Source organism: Propithecus coquereli, unplaced genomic scaffold (genome assembly GCF_000956105.1).
Source record: "Propithecus coquereli isolate 6110/MARCELLA unplaced genomic scaffold, Pcoq_1.0 Scaffold10, whole genome shotgun sequence".
Lineage (NCBI taxonomy): Eukaryota > Metazoa > Chordata > Mammalia > Primates > Indriidae > Propithecus > Propithecus coquereli.
The window spans coordinates 6,131,445-6,146,712 of NW_012133858.1; the positions used below are offsets into that span (position 1 = coordinate 6,131,445).

Sequence of the window (15,268 nt, forward strand, 5' to 3'; positions counted from 1 at the left end):
TTCACCCCAGGGGCCCTGTAGCCTCCCATGAAGTGATGTACCCATCACTTCCATAGACGATACAGCCATTACAAACAGTTACGGAGATTAAGCAGAAATTTCGAAACACTTATACTAAGGAAAAAAACCAGAAAATGGAATTGCATCTGTATTAGGATTTAAAAGAAAAATAAAAAATGAGGTGTTACAGTAGAGGGACGAAAATACTTTTGGTTTTGTACCACAAAGACACATTGATAAGAAAAATCTTTATTTTCTTAAGTTGCATTTGGAAGAAAGCCGAACATCAGAGTGACCCAACCTAATTTGGGGCACCAGGAGGTTGAGGTATTAATTTAAAAACAAAACAATATATTTTGTGATAAATATGGAGCCTCTAAGTGTTGGTCATTTCCAGCAAAGGGGTTTCTAATGGCAAAGCAAGCCCAGGCTGCTCTTCTGTCTGAACGCCTTTCACTGACGCACGTGGACAACAAATCACCTCCTCCAGCTGGTCACTGCCAGTGCCGTACTGTGTAATCCTCGAAATGGCTGGAGGATTAGGGCGCTGATCTCTTCCTCTCCCTCTGTGACACTTTGCCAGCAAGATGAGTCACTGTCCCTGGACCACTGTGGTAGAAGCCAGACTGCTGGCACAGGCACAAAAACCAGAGGTACTAACCCTTCATCAAGGTCTCAGATGTCCCAGGACTGGTCGATGCCCTTTAGAATCTTTGCAAAATTCAAGACCAAGAAGTCAAGAACACTCTGCAGTATCCAGGGGGATTGTCCTCGGCCTATGTGATAGTTTTTTATTTGTTTTCTCTTTTTATTTATTTATTTAAATAGTGGAATAATTTTTTATTTTGTGGCACCGAACCCTTGGGGATCTTGCCTGTCAACAACCTTGGGAACTACATCATAAGTGGTGCCATAAACACTGGTTATAGGACAAGATTAGAAAAATGATTATTCTGGTCTTAGATTTCAAAGCTAAGGTTTCCAAATGTGGTTCTGGATGGTCAAGTTTGGCTCTGATGTAGCAGTTCTAATGAAGAGCGAGAAAAGCACAGGGGTGGGGGAAAGGAGAGGTATTGAGGGCCCCGAAAGTACTGGTCTGCTGTCTTGAGCTGTCTGAAGTAGAGGTCTAATTAGCTTAATGGCTCAGGGCCCCATCTGCCCAGAGCTTACTCAGCTAGGGAATTTCCTAATTTCTTGCTGGCAAACTGGCCCAGCTCCTTCTGAGAAGCTGATTGCACTTGGCCCAGTCCTGATTGTCAAGCACACCTGTCTTGATCAGTCCAGTGCACAGCCCTGCCACCAGGTCAGCAATGAAAGCATCTTCAGTCTCCCTGCAGTGATGGGAACCCCTGATACCTCTCCCATTGGTCTGGGCCGGCTTAAATTCTGCACTAGACTAGGTCACAGAGTGAACCTGCTCCACCTACGTGGGAGGCAGTTGCATGGTTCCTCTTCCATAGCCTCAGCAATTCACTTTGGGTTGGTCACTGAGCTCATTCTCTACAGCTGGGATACCTGCACTAGCAGGGAGCTTCATCCAGGCTTCCCAACATCCAGCTCCAAGGGATTTTTGATAGATACTCCCAGTCACTGACAAAGGACTTGTACAGGGCTACCTGCTGGTCAGGGAAGATGTACCTGCTGGGACCATCAGGAGACTTAAAGCCCAGATCACATTTCCCAGACCCAGAGAGTTCTTAGGCAGCCAGGTCCAATCGCAGCCTTAGTATCACTGGCTTCCCCAGCTGAACTCCTTGGCCGCTCTGGGGCCCCTTTATTCTCTAGGCTGTTAGGAGTAAAGCCCTCTTCGTGCCCTTCATTGGTAGCAGCTTTCCTGAATTTCTCCTTAATAACATGCTTTAGGTTGTGATAAACCTCAACGCCAACGCACACAAGGCTTTCCTGAAGTTCACTGCTGCACTGGCGAGGATCATGGACTGTCTCCTGGTTGCCAGCCTGAGAACCACCATCGATCATATCACAGCTGCAACTTGCAGGTGACTTCAGAAGTGCTGACCAAGTCAGCAATGTGATGGTACAAGGGAGTCCCCTTCTCAGCAGCTCCAGCTTTATGGACAGCAAGGGGCACCTCATATGTCACATAGACCCATAAATTCATTCTCAGTGCTATCCATCTCTATCACCAATGTGTCAAAGTTCAGTTTCTTGCTACCTGGGGCAGTTCCAATGATTTTATTGACGCACTCAATGGCCTTTGAGACATCTTTGCCTACATTTCAAGTCTTATCATTGTCCTAGAGCTCTGGGGCCCAGAGCCACCAGGTGAGGCACTGCTGGGTATGACAGATCTTAAGAACCTTTTGAGAGTAAGGCAGCTACCTCAACAGTGGGATTTCCTTAAGAGCTGAAGATCTCTTCTGGCATGGAGTCCAAAAATAGCCATGATTAATTTCTAGCCACAGGTTCTTTTTGCCCACAGAAGGGACAGAGAGTGCTACGGACACAAGCCCAAGAGCTTCACCTCTATTCCTCTGAGCTCCTTTCTAGATACTGAATTTTGAACAAGGACACAGGCATATTTAAAGAGAGAAAATCAAAACCAGGCGCATATCTTGTGACGTTTATGACCACCTAAGCACACAAACATTATAAATCAAGAAAATGTCTCAATACCTACATTTCTGAGCTCCAAATTCAATGAGCACAGATGTCTCAAATTCTAAACCCCTGGAGAAAAGGAGACTCCTCACATGAATGACATCCTGATGTCTGATGTTCTAAGAGCTTCAGATCCCAGAGACCCAACACCTGGACCCATGTTCCAAGGGGAAGGGCCCCTGAATGCATCGCCTGATGCCAGCCCCTGGCTTGTACAGGTGAGGAATCACAGGTCCACATGCCTAAGTTCATGCCTATTTTCACCCAAGAAGTTTGAGTTCATCTGGTCTCAGCCTCCTGGGCCCAAGTTCAGCGCTCTTTGCAGCATCCGCCTCCCCTCTCAGCCAAGGCCACTGCTGAGTTCGGCAGCAAGAAACTAAGTCTGGGCCTACAGGTCCCATCCCTCTGAATATAGTATTTCATTGCCACCCCAAATGCGGAGGTCTTTCTGACACCTATCAAACTCGAGGGATAAATATCCTCTTGATGCAGAGAAACAGGTATGGAGGGGCCCCAACCCCCATGGAAGAGAGGGGGGATTTCATCTCAACACAGAAAAATGGAAACTAGCTTCCGGATAGAGTTCTAATGGGCCACAGCACAACTGCCCACCCCCAGGCTTCCGTGCTGAAAGAGGTTTCAGTACACAGAGCATCTCTCTGTGGTCTCCAGAAATGCCATCATCAAACTCTCCAAAGGACTCATAAGGGGTAACAACATTACTGGCAAGTTACCAAGAGAAGCAAAAGAATGGAAACAGGAACTTGAAGTGTCCTCTGCAGCTTTCAGTCCCTAAGTGGTAATAATATAAAAATGAAAAGGGGAAAGTTCCAAATTTAGATAGTCTTTTTTTTTTATTTGAGATAGGATCTCACTCTGTCACCCTGGCTAGAATGCAGTGGCATCATCATAGCTCATTGCAACCTCAAACTCCCAGGCTCAAGCGATCCTCCTGCCTCAGCCTCCCGAGTACTTGGGACTACAGGTGTGGAGCACCACGCCTGGCTAATTTTTCTAATTTTTGTAGAGACGAGGTCTGACTCTTGCTCAGGCTGGTCTTGAACTCCTGGCCTCAAGCAATACTCCCACCTTGGCCTCCCAGAGTGCTAGGATTACAGGCGTGAGCCACTGTGCCTGGCCCAATAGTTTTAGTTTGTTACAGCACTGGTGTTTATAACTTGTCGAAAGCCACCCGCTCTACTCCCTCCATCACCTGTGGTGTGGAGGATGCAGTGAGGTTTGCTGTTTGTTGTAATTCTGTAGCTGCCAGCTCCCGGGACGTTTTGCTAGTCAAAACCTTCCTCCCTGCAGTGGAGGCAGGTGCGCAGCAGGCGCTCAGCTGTCCAGCATTACTGCCGGTGCATTCAGTTCCCCTGTCTGTGCCACGCCAGTCATTACATCATTTGAATACCACTCTGCCTACTGTTGCCGACAGCTAAAAAGATGTGGGTGGCTGTTTTGGGGAGAAGGATGGATTTTTTGCTTGTTTCTGAAACAGGGTGGAAGAGTTGAGAAACTGTAGGCTCTTGAAGAAGAGGAACCCAGCAGGAAAGGAGGCAGCCAGGCCCGGTGAAGAGGGAAGAAACCAGCTGGAGGACAGGCGGAGAGCTGGCTGCTCTCTGAGGCTCAGCTTTCTCGCTGGGATACAGCAGGGCCAGGCCCTCCCACCAGCCACGGCTGCAGCCCCAGCCTGGCCGAACCCTTGTGGATTTGAGGAGAAGGTGACTGACGATAACCCAAAATCTGTGTTGTGTGACAGCAACACACTGCCATGTATACCCTGCTGGGGGATGGAGAAGGTCCTCTGCCAGTTTTCAATCAGCTCATTTAATTCATTGAACAAATATTTACGAAGCATCTATAATAGACCAAGAGTATTCCTTTCATTTAGTCTGACCACAAAGAGAGGTTCTCTTAAAGAATCTATAGTTTATTGTCATCGGGACCAAATGCTGACGTTTTTTGTTTCTCCCCCAACTCAAAGGAAAATACAGATAATGTCTTCTGTACCTTCCTAGCCACCATAACTCCCCCAGAAGGCTAGTCAGCCTGTCCTGCTTCCAGCCTCTCATCTCCCTCTTCCAACCCTGCTGGTCCCTTCATTTCTTCTCCACATCCATCTCCAAGGGGGAAGACCGCTCACCCAGCCCAGGCCTCACCAGTCTTCTCTCTCACCTGACCCCGACCCCACTGCCACTCATCCACATACCATGGGCCTGCTGTTCTTCTCCCCATGGGATTTCAGCTTCCCAGTGGGGGCCTTGCCTAACCCCACCCTTCTCCTTCCAGCCTGGTGCTGCCGCAACCACATTCCCTCAGGGAGTCTCACTTTCACACCCGGAACAACCTGCCTCCCCACTTCCTCCAGCCCGGAGGGCAACCTCTCTGTCCGCTTAGGCTGCTCTCTCACTTCCCCAGTGGGAAACACCAGTCTCTCAGCCCTGCCCACTTCTCCCAAACCACTGTCCTCTAGCAAGCTACCCTGGCACAGGCTGCCAGTCTGCCGAACCCACTGTCCTTTTCTTCCTTTGCACACAGCTGGAGCAAGCCTCCCAGTTCTCACTGCAGTCAGGTGTAGCATCCGACTGGGTTTTAGACAACAGAATGCAAGTGGAAGGAATGTGGGCTACCCCTAGGTCTTGCCTGCAAGGTACATCCGCACACTCTCCCCTGCACCACACTCTTCCCTGCACCGCCCTCCTCACAGCTGGCTGGGTTGTGAGATTCACAATCTTAGGGGAGAAACAAAATTTCCATTTTAAAAACAGTGGGCAAAATAGATAACAAACTGGGGAGTTTGTTGTTTTAAGGTGTGCTGTACAAACAGCACCAGAAGCGTTCAAGCTGGCTGAGAAGCAAGCTGGGCTCGAGCAAGGCTGGGGTGTGCCACAGGACCCCGGCAGGGCAGTGTGGAGAGGGGAGGACATCCTGGTCTCAGAGCAGGGGAGAGTCTGGACATGAAGGCAGAGGGTAAGTGTGCAGCCCCCAGGCAAACCCCAGTCAGAAAACAAAGGCACAAGAGCCAGGGTTAATAGGCCACACTGAAGACCAGGTGGAGGGAACCAGTATGATGTGCCACAAGGGAGGCGGTGAGGAAGGACACGTGCTGATACCTGTGGGAGAACAGTGCCAGGAGGGGTGGAATTAGGCAGGGTACACGGGGTGTCAAATGCAGAGGTAAGGAGTCCCCTGTGCCCACCTCAAGTAAAATAAGGCAGTCATTATGGGATCTAGAGCAGGGGAATTCCCAGGGAATGTATTCTGGGATTAATCCACAGTGGTATGAGCTAAAATAAAATCTTAAGGCTTCCCCCCTAGACCGACTGAATGGACCTCTTCTTGGCTGCGGGGATACCCTAAAACTGAGTTGCTGGCCATGAAAAGGGAGGTCAGACACAGCCCATCATGCCCCCCTCCCTTCTTGAAGACATCCTTTGTAACTCATTAACAGGCCTAAGGCTATGCAAGACAAACCTGCAGGTCCTCAATTTACACAACAAATACATAGCTTGTCTCTGATTAGCAAACTTCCTCATCTTCACTTAAAATAGCCATGCCTTTAGACAAAGCTTCATTTCTTTGACCAATTACAAGTCAAAGAGTCTTTAAACATACCTATAACCTGTAAGCCTCCCCGCCCCTTAGAGATGTCCCACCTTTACAGCCCAAACCAATGTATGCCTTCCATGTATTGATTTATGACTTTACCTTGTCTCCCTGAAATGTATAAAACCAAACTGTAACCCAACCACAGCAAGTCCACTTGCTCAAGGCTTCTTGGGTGTGGCTCTGGGCCATGGCCCTCAAATTTGGCTCAGAATAAACCTCTTTTCCGTTGACAGTGGTATGCAGAGACACGGCAGGCGGGCGGAGAATCCACAAGGGACCTGGCCCTCCCTGGCAATCGACCGGGCACCAGCCTCAGCATACCCACGCATCTTACACTCTTGCCAATACGTCACCTCCATGGTTGATCAAAACCATTCCTGAACTCTCCGTGCCCAGCTCCCTGAAACACACTGGCATCTGGGGAAAGTTCACCCCCAAATAAGACGGGGAGCTGCATTCCAGTGCAGGGATCAGAGGAAGTTCTGCAGCCCAGAATGAGGTGCCATATAAGCACAGAGGGAGTCCAGTGGGCTAGACAGAGAACCCAAGTGTGGACTGGGCAATAATATGCCCCTGGGATAACTTCATTTACTACCCACATCCAGAAGTGAGACCTGGGTAAGTACTAGCACAAGAAAGGAAGAAACTTAAGTAGACAATGGAACCTGTCTCCCACATCCACTGCCCACATGTCACTAGAAAATATCCGGGAGTGGCAGCAGTAGTTTGCTGGATGCTCATTCAGTTGTTCAAGAGTCTCAGCTAATTAGCCCCAACCGCAAGCCCTCTCATGCCCTGATCTCATTTCACACTCCCAGTAACGATGGAGGGTGGGAATCGTCATCTTCATTCTACATACCAAGAACGTAAGAGTAAATCATGGCAAAGCTTAAACTTTGGCTTTCTAACTCTGTATCTTTTTAAATTGTCAAATATGAATTCCTGCCAGATTATTGGCTGCATACTGGGTATGCCAGGATGAATAACACAGTTTAGTTTCCCAAGAAAATAATGATTTTCTTGGTAATAAGCATGAAAACGAATTAACACAGAAAGGTTATAAGTGCTAAGAAGGAGCACAGAGTATAGGGAGATGGAGAGGTGTTCATGGCCTGCACATGGCAGACACGCAATGAGTAGCCAACCCAGTGAAATCCTTCAACCAATACTTACTGAGCAGCTACTATATGCTAGGTACCATTCTGGGTGCCAGGGTTACAGTAATGAAGAAAACAGGAAAAACTCCTGCCCCTAACATGCTGGTGGAGGGAGCTTACATTCTCATATCGATGGATGGACAGATGAATGGAAAGACGGATAGATAGAGAGAGGGATGAAGGGACAGACAGCTGGATGGACAGGTGTGTCTGAGGGAAATCCAGGAAGGTCTTCATAGAATAGATGAGGCTGAATTGATTCTTAAAAACTGGAAGACAAGGTGTTGGTGGAGGGAAGGAGGAAAAAGCCGGGAAGACTTCCAGGGAAAAGGAACAAGAGAAATCCTGAGGGTGTTCATCAGGCAGGGCTCTCTGGAGATCTTCGAGTGGTTCCCTCTGGCTAAAGTATAGGGAGTGGGCAAGAGATGACCTAGAGGAGGAAGGTAGAAGCCATAGAACTTGGATGTCCTGCAGGTCATAGGGAACCAAAGAAAGGTTTTAAAGAAGGTTCATAATAAAGACACTACAGTTAAGCACAGACACAATTAAGGTTTATACCTTTGGGAGATTCCTCTCTCAGAGTAACTTGTTTAGTAATCTTACTCCTTACTGTCAAAAGTTCTAGAGAGGCAGTATAGTCTAGAGGGAAGACCTTGGGCCCAGAAGACCAAGTAGCCAGATTCAATCCCCAGCTTTGGCCACTTGTGTGCCCTTTAACGAGTCACTTTACCTCTCTGGACCTCAATAAAACAGGTGTATTACCACCTACCTGACAGAGCTGTTGTAAGGATCAGAGATACTGTGCTATGTACAAAGTGTGTGGCATCTAGTAGGTCCCACATGATCGTTTTTAGCCATCACAGGTTACAGGAACTCCATAGACCCCTGAGGCTGCCATGATGGAGAAGACCCCAGCCTCCCGGGAGCCATGTCGTGGTCCTCCAGACAGGGACAGGACACTGAGTTGCAGACTAAGCCAGTCCAAAACAGCAAGTCCTGCGCTCTTTCACAAATAACCGTATGGTGCACTTGCACAGGGAGAGTTTGTGCTCCATGGTTCTAACAATAGTTTAGAAAAGTGACCCAGAAATTTCCTTCAAGACGGAAAGTTTAGGAATTGATCATTTTATTTCCTGATTAGCTCACCAAGCCCTGATATTTGCATTCCTTTACAATGTCAAATATGCCTAATATTACCCCAATCTTACAATCTTATAGGGGCTAAAGAAACAGCAGCCATTATTTTAAAATAAAATCATTCCATAAAGGCCAATTCCTAACATTGACTCTTAAATAAGCCACATTCAGATGACCAGCGTCCACCAACACACCACCCACCCAGGCATGTTTTGAACCGTTATGCAACAAACTCAATTCACAAGCTCGGGTCTTTTGGAGTTCTTATACCAAAGATCAGAAAACTACAGAAGAGTCCTACTTGGTTCATACACAAAAGAGAAGGAAAGCCTAAACAGGATTAACATTCGTCACTATCAAGAGACCCAACTTCTCATTTCATAAACTTGGATCTGTCATCACCCTGGGTAGGAAGGGAAGAGGCAGTATGGAGAAGCTACAAAGGCCTTTTCAGTACAGTGAATGTGTGTGCTGTGGTGTAGCCACCTCCCCTACCAGAACCCCATAACACTCCTTCCCTTCCTCTTCCCCTCTCCCACCCACATACCTCTTTGGAGCACCAGGCACATTTTGGGTGGATTAGCAGACATTCCTCACAGGAAGTGGCACTTCCACTAGTGCATATGTTGAGACCTTCAAAGCAAGACAAAGATGTACCAATTAGTTCCTGCCTATAAACCCTATTGATGAGGCGTTCGAATGGGCAGGGGTGGGGGTGGGGAAATTACTTCCTTCTTTAACAGGAGATCTCTCTGAGACTGAAGGGGGTAGGCCCCAATTCTAATTGCAGGTTAAGACTCATTTGCTGAGGCTAAACATTGAGTTTTTGAAGCATCCACTGTGTTTGCAACTCCCATTTCTTCTGCTGGGCCCACTTGGATTCCCATATCTTTCCCCCATAACTCAGAAAATCCTCTCTCATTGAGGGAGAACAAGGTCCTTTTACACTTAGTCCACCCAAAATGACAAAAATAGTACAAGAAAAGGAAAGAAAAAAGAACAGATTGGTTTCATTCAGGCATAAAAAAAAAGAAAATCCTAAATCAGATACTATCACATCAAAATCCACAGATACTGAAAAAAGCCAGCACATCCCTTAAAAAAAAAATGTAGTGCAGGAATACAACATTAAGTTAAGATAAAGGAAATTCATTGATTCAACAGCATTAGTAGGTCAAATAAAAAAAAAAAAAACCATATCAGTGCCTCAGTAGGTAATGGAAAGGCTTTTGATAAAATTCAAAACCCAACCCTGATAAAAGATCAAAATCAAAGATTAGAAGGAAACTGCTTTATCATCGTAAAGGTTACTTATTTCAAACCTAGGCCAGTCCTACATCGTGCACCTCATGAATCTGGGAGGCATCTCCCAGCCGGGCAGGCTCAGCTGTGGTCGTGAGGTTAAGTCCACTGCCCTCTGTCCTTCCCAACCCCGTTCCCCCATCCCCACCCCTCCTACTCACCGTCCACCCCATCAACAGCACAGGTATCCTTGGTGAAATATATCATCCCTTTCTTTTCCTTCCTCTCGGAAACATCCAGAACAGATTACTTTTGACCAAGAGCAAAACTTGTTGGTCATTCATCTTCTGTGAATGAAAATGACTCCTTTATTTGGCCCCTTTAGCACTAAAAGACCCATTGGTTTCTCCCAGTCATTGCTTTGACTATACAGAGAGAGACACAATGGATGGGTGGAAAGAAGAGAAACCTAGTCCTGGGAAGAGGGTTCAGATCTTAAGAGAAAAAAAGAGTCAAAAAGATTTTTTAAAAGAGAGAGAGAGAGAGAGAGAGAAGGAAAAAATACAGGAAGGTGGAAAGTTGTTTCCTAGTTCCACTAAATACCACAAAAACATTTATCGTAAGACAATCAACATCGTTTCTATACTTACAATGGACTACCTGAATATGAAATCAGGAAAGCAATCCCATTTACAATGGCAACAAAAATCATAAACAAACAAAAAAACTTAGGAATAAATTTAAGCAAGGAAGTGAAAGATCTGTACACTGAAAACTATAAAACATTGATGAAAGAAATTAAAGAAGATCCTCAGAGATGGAAAGATAACCCGTGCTCATGGCTTGAAAGAATTAATATTGTTAAAATGTCTATGCTATCAAAAGTAATCTACAGATTCAATTGCAATCCCTATATCAAAATTCTAACAGCATTTTTCACATCAATCGAAAAAACATTCCTAAAAATTGCATGGAGCCACAGAAAATTTGTAGGTAGCCTTGAATAGGCAAAGCAACCTTAGCAAAAAGAATAAAGCTGGAGGCTTCCACTACTTGATTTCAAAATATACTACGAAGCTATAGTAATCAAAACAGCATGGTGCCGGCATGAAAAACAGACAGATAGACCCCTGGAACAGAATAAAGGGCCCAGAAATAAATCAAGGCATTTATAGTCAACTGATCTTCAACAAAGGTGCCAAGAACATGCAATGGGGAAAGGGTAGTTTCTTCAGTAAATGGTGTTGGGACAATCAGATACTCACCTGCAGAAGAATGAAATTGGACCCTTATCTCATGCTATACAAAAAATCAACTCAATATGGACTAAAAACTTAAACGTAAGTCCAGAAACTGCAACACTACCAGAAGTAAACATAGGGGAAAAACTTCTTGACATTGGTCTGGGCAATGATTTTTTTGATATTACCACAAAAGCACAGGCAACAAAAACAAAAAATAGACAAATGGGATTGTATCAAACTTCTGCACAGAAAAGGAAACAATCAATAGAGTGAAGAGAAAACCTAAGGTATGGGAGAGAATATCTGCAAACCATACATCTGGTAAGGGGTTAATATCCAAAACACAGAAGGACTCAACAAACAATGACCCAATTTAAAAATGAGCAAAGGACCTAATAGACATTTCTCAAAAGAAGACATACAAGTGGCTAATAGGTATATAAAAAAATGCTCCACATCACTAATCAGGGAAATGCGAATTAAAACCACAATGAGCTATCATTTCATTCCAGTTAGAATGGCTATTATCAAACAGACAAAAGATAGCAAGTGTCTGCAAAAATGGAGAGAAAAGGGGACCCTTGTACACTGTTGGTGGGAATGTAAATTAGTACAGCCATATGGAAAACAGTATGGAGGTTCCTCAAAAAATAAAAAGTAGAACTACCATATGAGCCAGCAATCCCACTTCTGGGTACACAGCCAAAGGAATGAATCAGTTTGTCAAAGAGATATCTGCACTACCATGTTCACCGAAGCATTATTCATAACAGTCAACACATGGAATCACCTAAGTGGCCAGGGGTATATACATACAATGGAATACTATTCTGCCTTAAAGGAAATCCTGTCATTTGAGAAAACATGGATGAACCTGGAGGACATTATGCTAAATGAATAAGCCAGGCACAGAAAGGCGTTATCTCACTTATACGTGAAATCTAAAAAAAGTGAAACTCACAGAAACAGAGACTAGAATAGTGGTTGCCAGGGGCTGGTAGGGGTGGGGTGGGCAATGAGGAGATGTTGGTCAAAGGGTACAAGTTTTAGTTAGACAGGATGAATAAATTCTGGAGCCCTATTTTACAGAATGGTAACTATAGGTCGGGCATGGTGGCTCACGCCTGTAATCCTAGCACTCCGGGAGGCCGAGGTAGGAGGATCACTCAAGGTCAGGGGTTCAAGACCAGCCTGAGCAAGAGTAAGACCCTGTCTCTACTAAAAATAGCAAACTAGCTGGACAACTAAAAATATATAGAAAAAATTAGCTGGGCATGGTGGCGTATGCCTGTAGTCCCAGCTACTCAGGAGGCTGAGGCAGGAGGATCGCCTGAGCCCAGGAGTTTGAGGTTGCTGTGAGCTAGCCTAACACCACGCACTCTAGCCCAGGCAACAGAGCAAGATTCTGTCTCAAAAAAAAGAAAGAAAGAAAGAAAGAAAAAACAGAATGGTGACTACAGTTAATAATAATGTATTGTATAGTTGAAAATTGCTAAGGGAGTTGATCTTAAACACTCTCATCACACCAAAAAAGACACCTGTGTGAGGTGATGGATGCTTGACTGCAGTAATCATTTCAAAAGTATACATATAACAAAACATGTTGTATACTGTAAATAAATATAATTTTTATTTGTCAACTATACCTTTATGAAGCTGGAAAAATAAAATAAAATTTAAAAAAATAAAAGAGAAGAAGTGCCAAAATGGAGGTAAAAAAGGATATCTTGAAAGTGTAATGTTTCCCTAATTTGCTAATTTTAACTCCCTACTTTTCCTTTGTCACTAGCAGTAAAAACCCAGAGAAATCGTAAATGGCAAAAAGAGCTGACTGGGCAGAGTAGAGGCATGGGGGCAGCTAGGAAGCTGCATGTGTCATCCCAAGGACATCAGAAGGAAGAAATACCCTTGGGATAAGAATGGTAGATGAGACATAAGTTGGGGGTTAGGGGAAACCAGCAGGACCTGAGAGGCTGGGAAGAAAGGAAGGGAGGTTTGGGGAGCCCACCAGGGGCAAGAACAATGGTTTCCCCCAGCTGGAAGCCCCAACCCTGAACCCCAGCCCCTCTTCCCCACCAGCAGTTGCCCTGTTGGGTGTCATCTACCTCGCACCCAGGGAACTGGGGCCCCAGTGCAGGCCCTCATCAGACACATCTCCCTGCCAAGCCTGCAGCAGGACCTCCTGGTGCTGTGGGACCCACCCACCGTGTGACCTTACTTCAGCAGGAAGAGCCATCCCAGATCCCAACATGGACTAAGGTCTCAGGACAGAACCCACTGGGAACCTGGGCCTGCCTGCACCTGCTCTCACTGACAACCTTCTAATTTTAAAATGAATCCACTCACTTAGTGATTTTCTAATAAGCACTTTAAAAAGGAGAGCATGTGCAGGAAAAGAATTGTAAAATGTCAGTTCTGTTTTTTGGTCAAATTCCCTTACCTGTCATAAAGCACTATCTGAGGGGGGGAAAATCAAATCTAGAATGAAAGTTATTTTCTTCCTCCTTTTCTCAACCTTATCAAATACAAACTCCGGCCTTTGTAGTGAATCATTTTCTTTGACACCTAAAATCATGGAGTTGTAGCACCACGGAGCTAGGAGTATTTTAAGATGAGCTAGTCAAATCACCTCATTTTATAGATATGAGAAGACAAGAGTATGTGACTTGAAACAAGGAGCCCTAACTACAAGAACAAGAGCAGAAGGGGCCCTGACCAGCAAGTACCCACATGGAGTGTCTGACTGGTGGTTCCTGTGCCACCCCAGATGCAGGGCCAGGGTTACCCACTGAGCTCCAGGGTCCTCTGGAGGAGCTCTGACAGCTCCTTGGTCAGAAAAGAATTGGAGGTTGGAAGCCTCAAATAGGATTCTGCTCAAAGCCACATAGATTCACAAACAATTTCCAATCACTGGAGCCTCATTACTGAGCTCTGGGAACCTGGGCTGGGGGTCCAGGGCTGAGAACAGTAAGGGCTCCTCAGTTCTGACCCAGACCAGACTGACTTCTGGTGTTCTGGGCCACCAGCCTAAAAGATCTTAGAAGCAATACTGAAGAGGCTCAAAGGATGTGGCAGTCAATATGTGATGAAAACACACTGAACAATTGTAAAAAATTTAAGTTATACCACATTACTAATTCTTTCTATTATTATTAAATATTCACATGCTATAGTAAAGTAGTTTGACTGCACTCGAAATGATTGCCCGTTGCTTTTGGGACAAATTCAAATTCAAAAAACTCTTCCCCACGCACATCCTAAATGCTGAGTACTGGACTAGGGCATGCCAGAGATGCGCAGGTGAATGACCCAGGCCCTGCTGCCGGGGAGCTCAGTGTGCCAGGTAGCAGGTGGCAGACAGGAACTCCAGGATCCAAAACCATAGGCTGTGTGCTGATACATGTCATAGTGCCAGAGTCACTCTCTTTGGCAGCTCTCTCATCTCTCCACCTATTAATATTTCAGAGAGTTTGGATTTGGCTGGATGAGTCACTTGGCACCAACAGGCATTCTGAAAAGGAAGGAAGCAATGAATAAAAATCTAAGCAATGGAGTTCACAAATGTCAGAGTGTTGTGTCTAGGTCACAGAATCAGGTGCTAGCAGCCCAGACGATGGCCACATCTCACCTTGGTTGCTGTTTGCATAGTGACTATTCCTAGCTCAACTTCAACTCTCTCTAATCCTTTTCCTTAATGTCTCTGAAGCCTGGGGTTTATTGAAAACTGTAATCTAAAAATACGTTCTTCTTCCAAAAGTCATTGACTCACCCTCTCTTTCATCAATCATACCCAGGCAGCCACCATGTCCGGCCAATCATTCCTTCAAGATGTACGGAATGTTTTTCCTAATCCAATGCTTCCTGCCTCGGGCACCAGCCCCAGTAGCCCAAGCTAGGTCCTCCCATCTAGATCCCTGCCATAGCCTCCTGGCTAGCCTCCCTCCATTCAGCCTCTCCCCACTTCTGTCCACCCAACGTGTCCAAGGTCAGATGACTACTGAAGAATACATCTGCACTTGGAATTTTCTGATTCAAAATATTCAGTGGAATAAGAGAAGTGAGTTCAGAAGTGGGTACCAAGCTGGAATGCCCTTTCTGGCTTGAAGGTAGCAAGGCCCTGGAATGCTTCTCCCCATGTCCTGAACAACTGTAAAAAATTTAAGTCATACCACATTACTAATTCTTTCTATTATTATTAAATATTCACATGCTATAGTAAAGTAGTTTGACTGCACTCGAAATGATTGCCCGTTGCTTTTG

The 15,268-nt window shown here is 45.5% G+C and overlaps 1 protein-coding gene across 1 annotated transcript in view; it reads right to left on the minus strand.

The window, feature by feature from the left end:
• The window catches only part of ITGB5 (integrin, beta 5), a 111,417-nt gene that overhangs the window by 88,193 nt on the left and 7,956 nt on the right, over positions 1-15,268 (minus strand). The window contains exon 2 of the mRNA XM_012641596.1: positions 9,070-9,155. Coding sequence (XP_012497050.1) covers positions 9,070-9,155 — 86 coding nt within the window. The remainder of the gene's footprint in view (positions 1-9,069; positions 9,156-15,268) is intronic.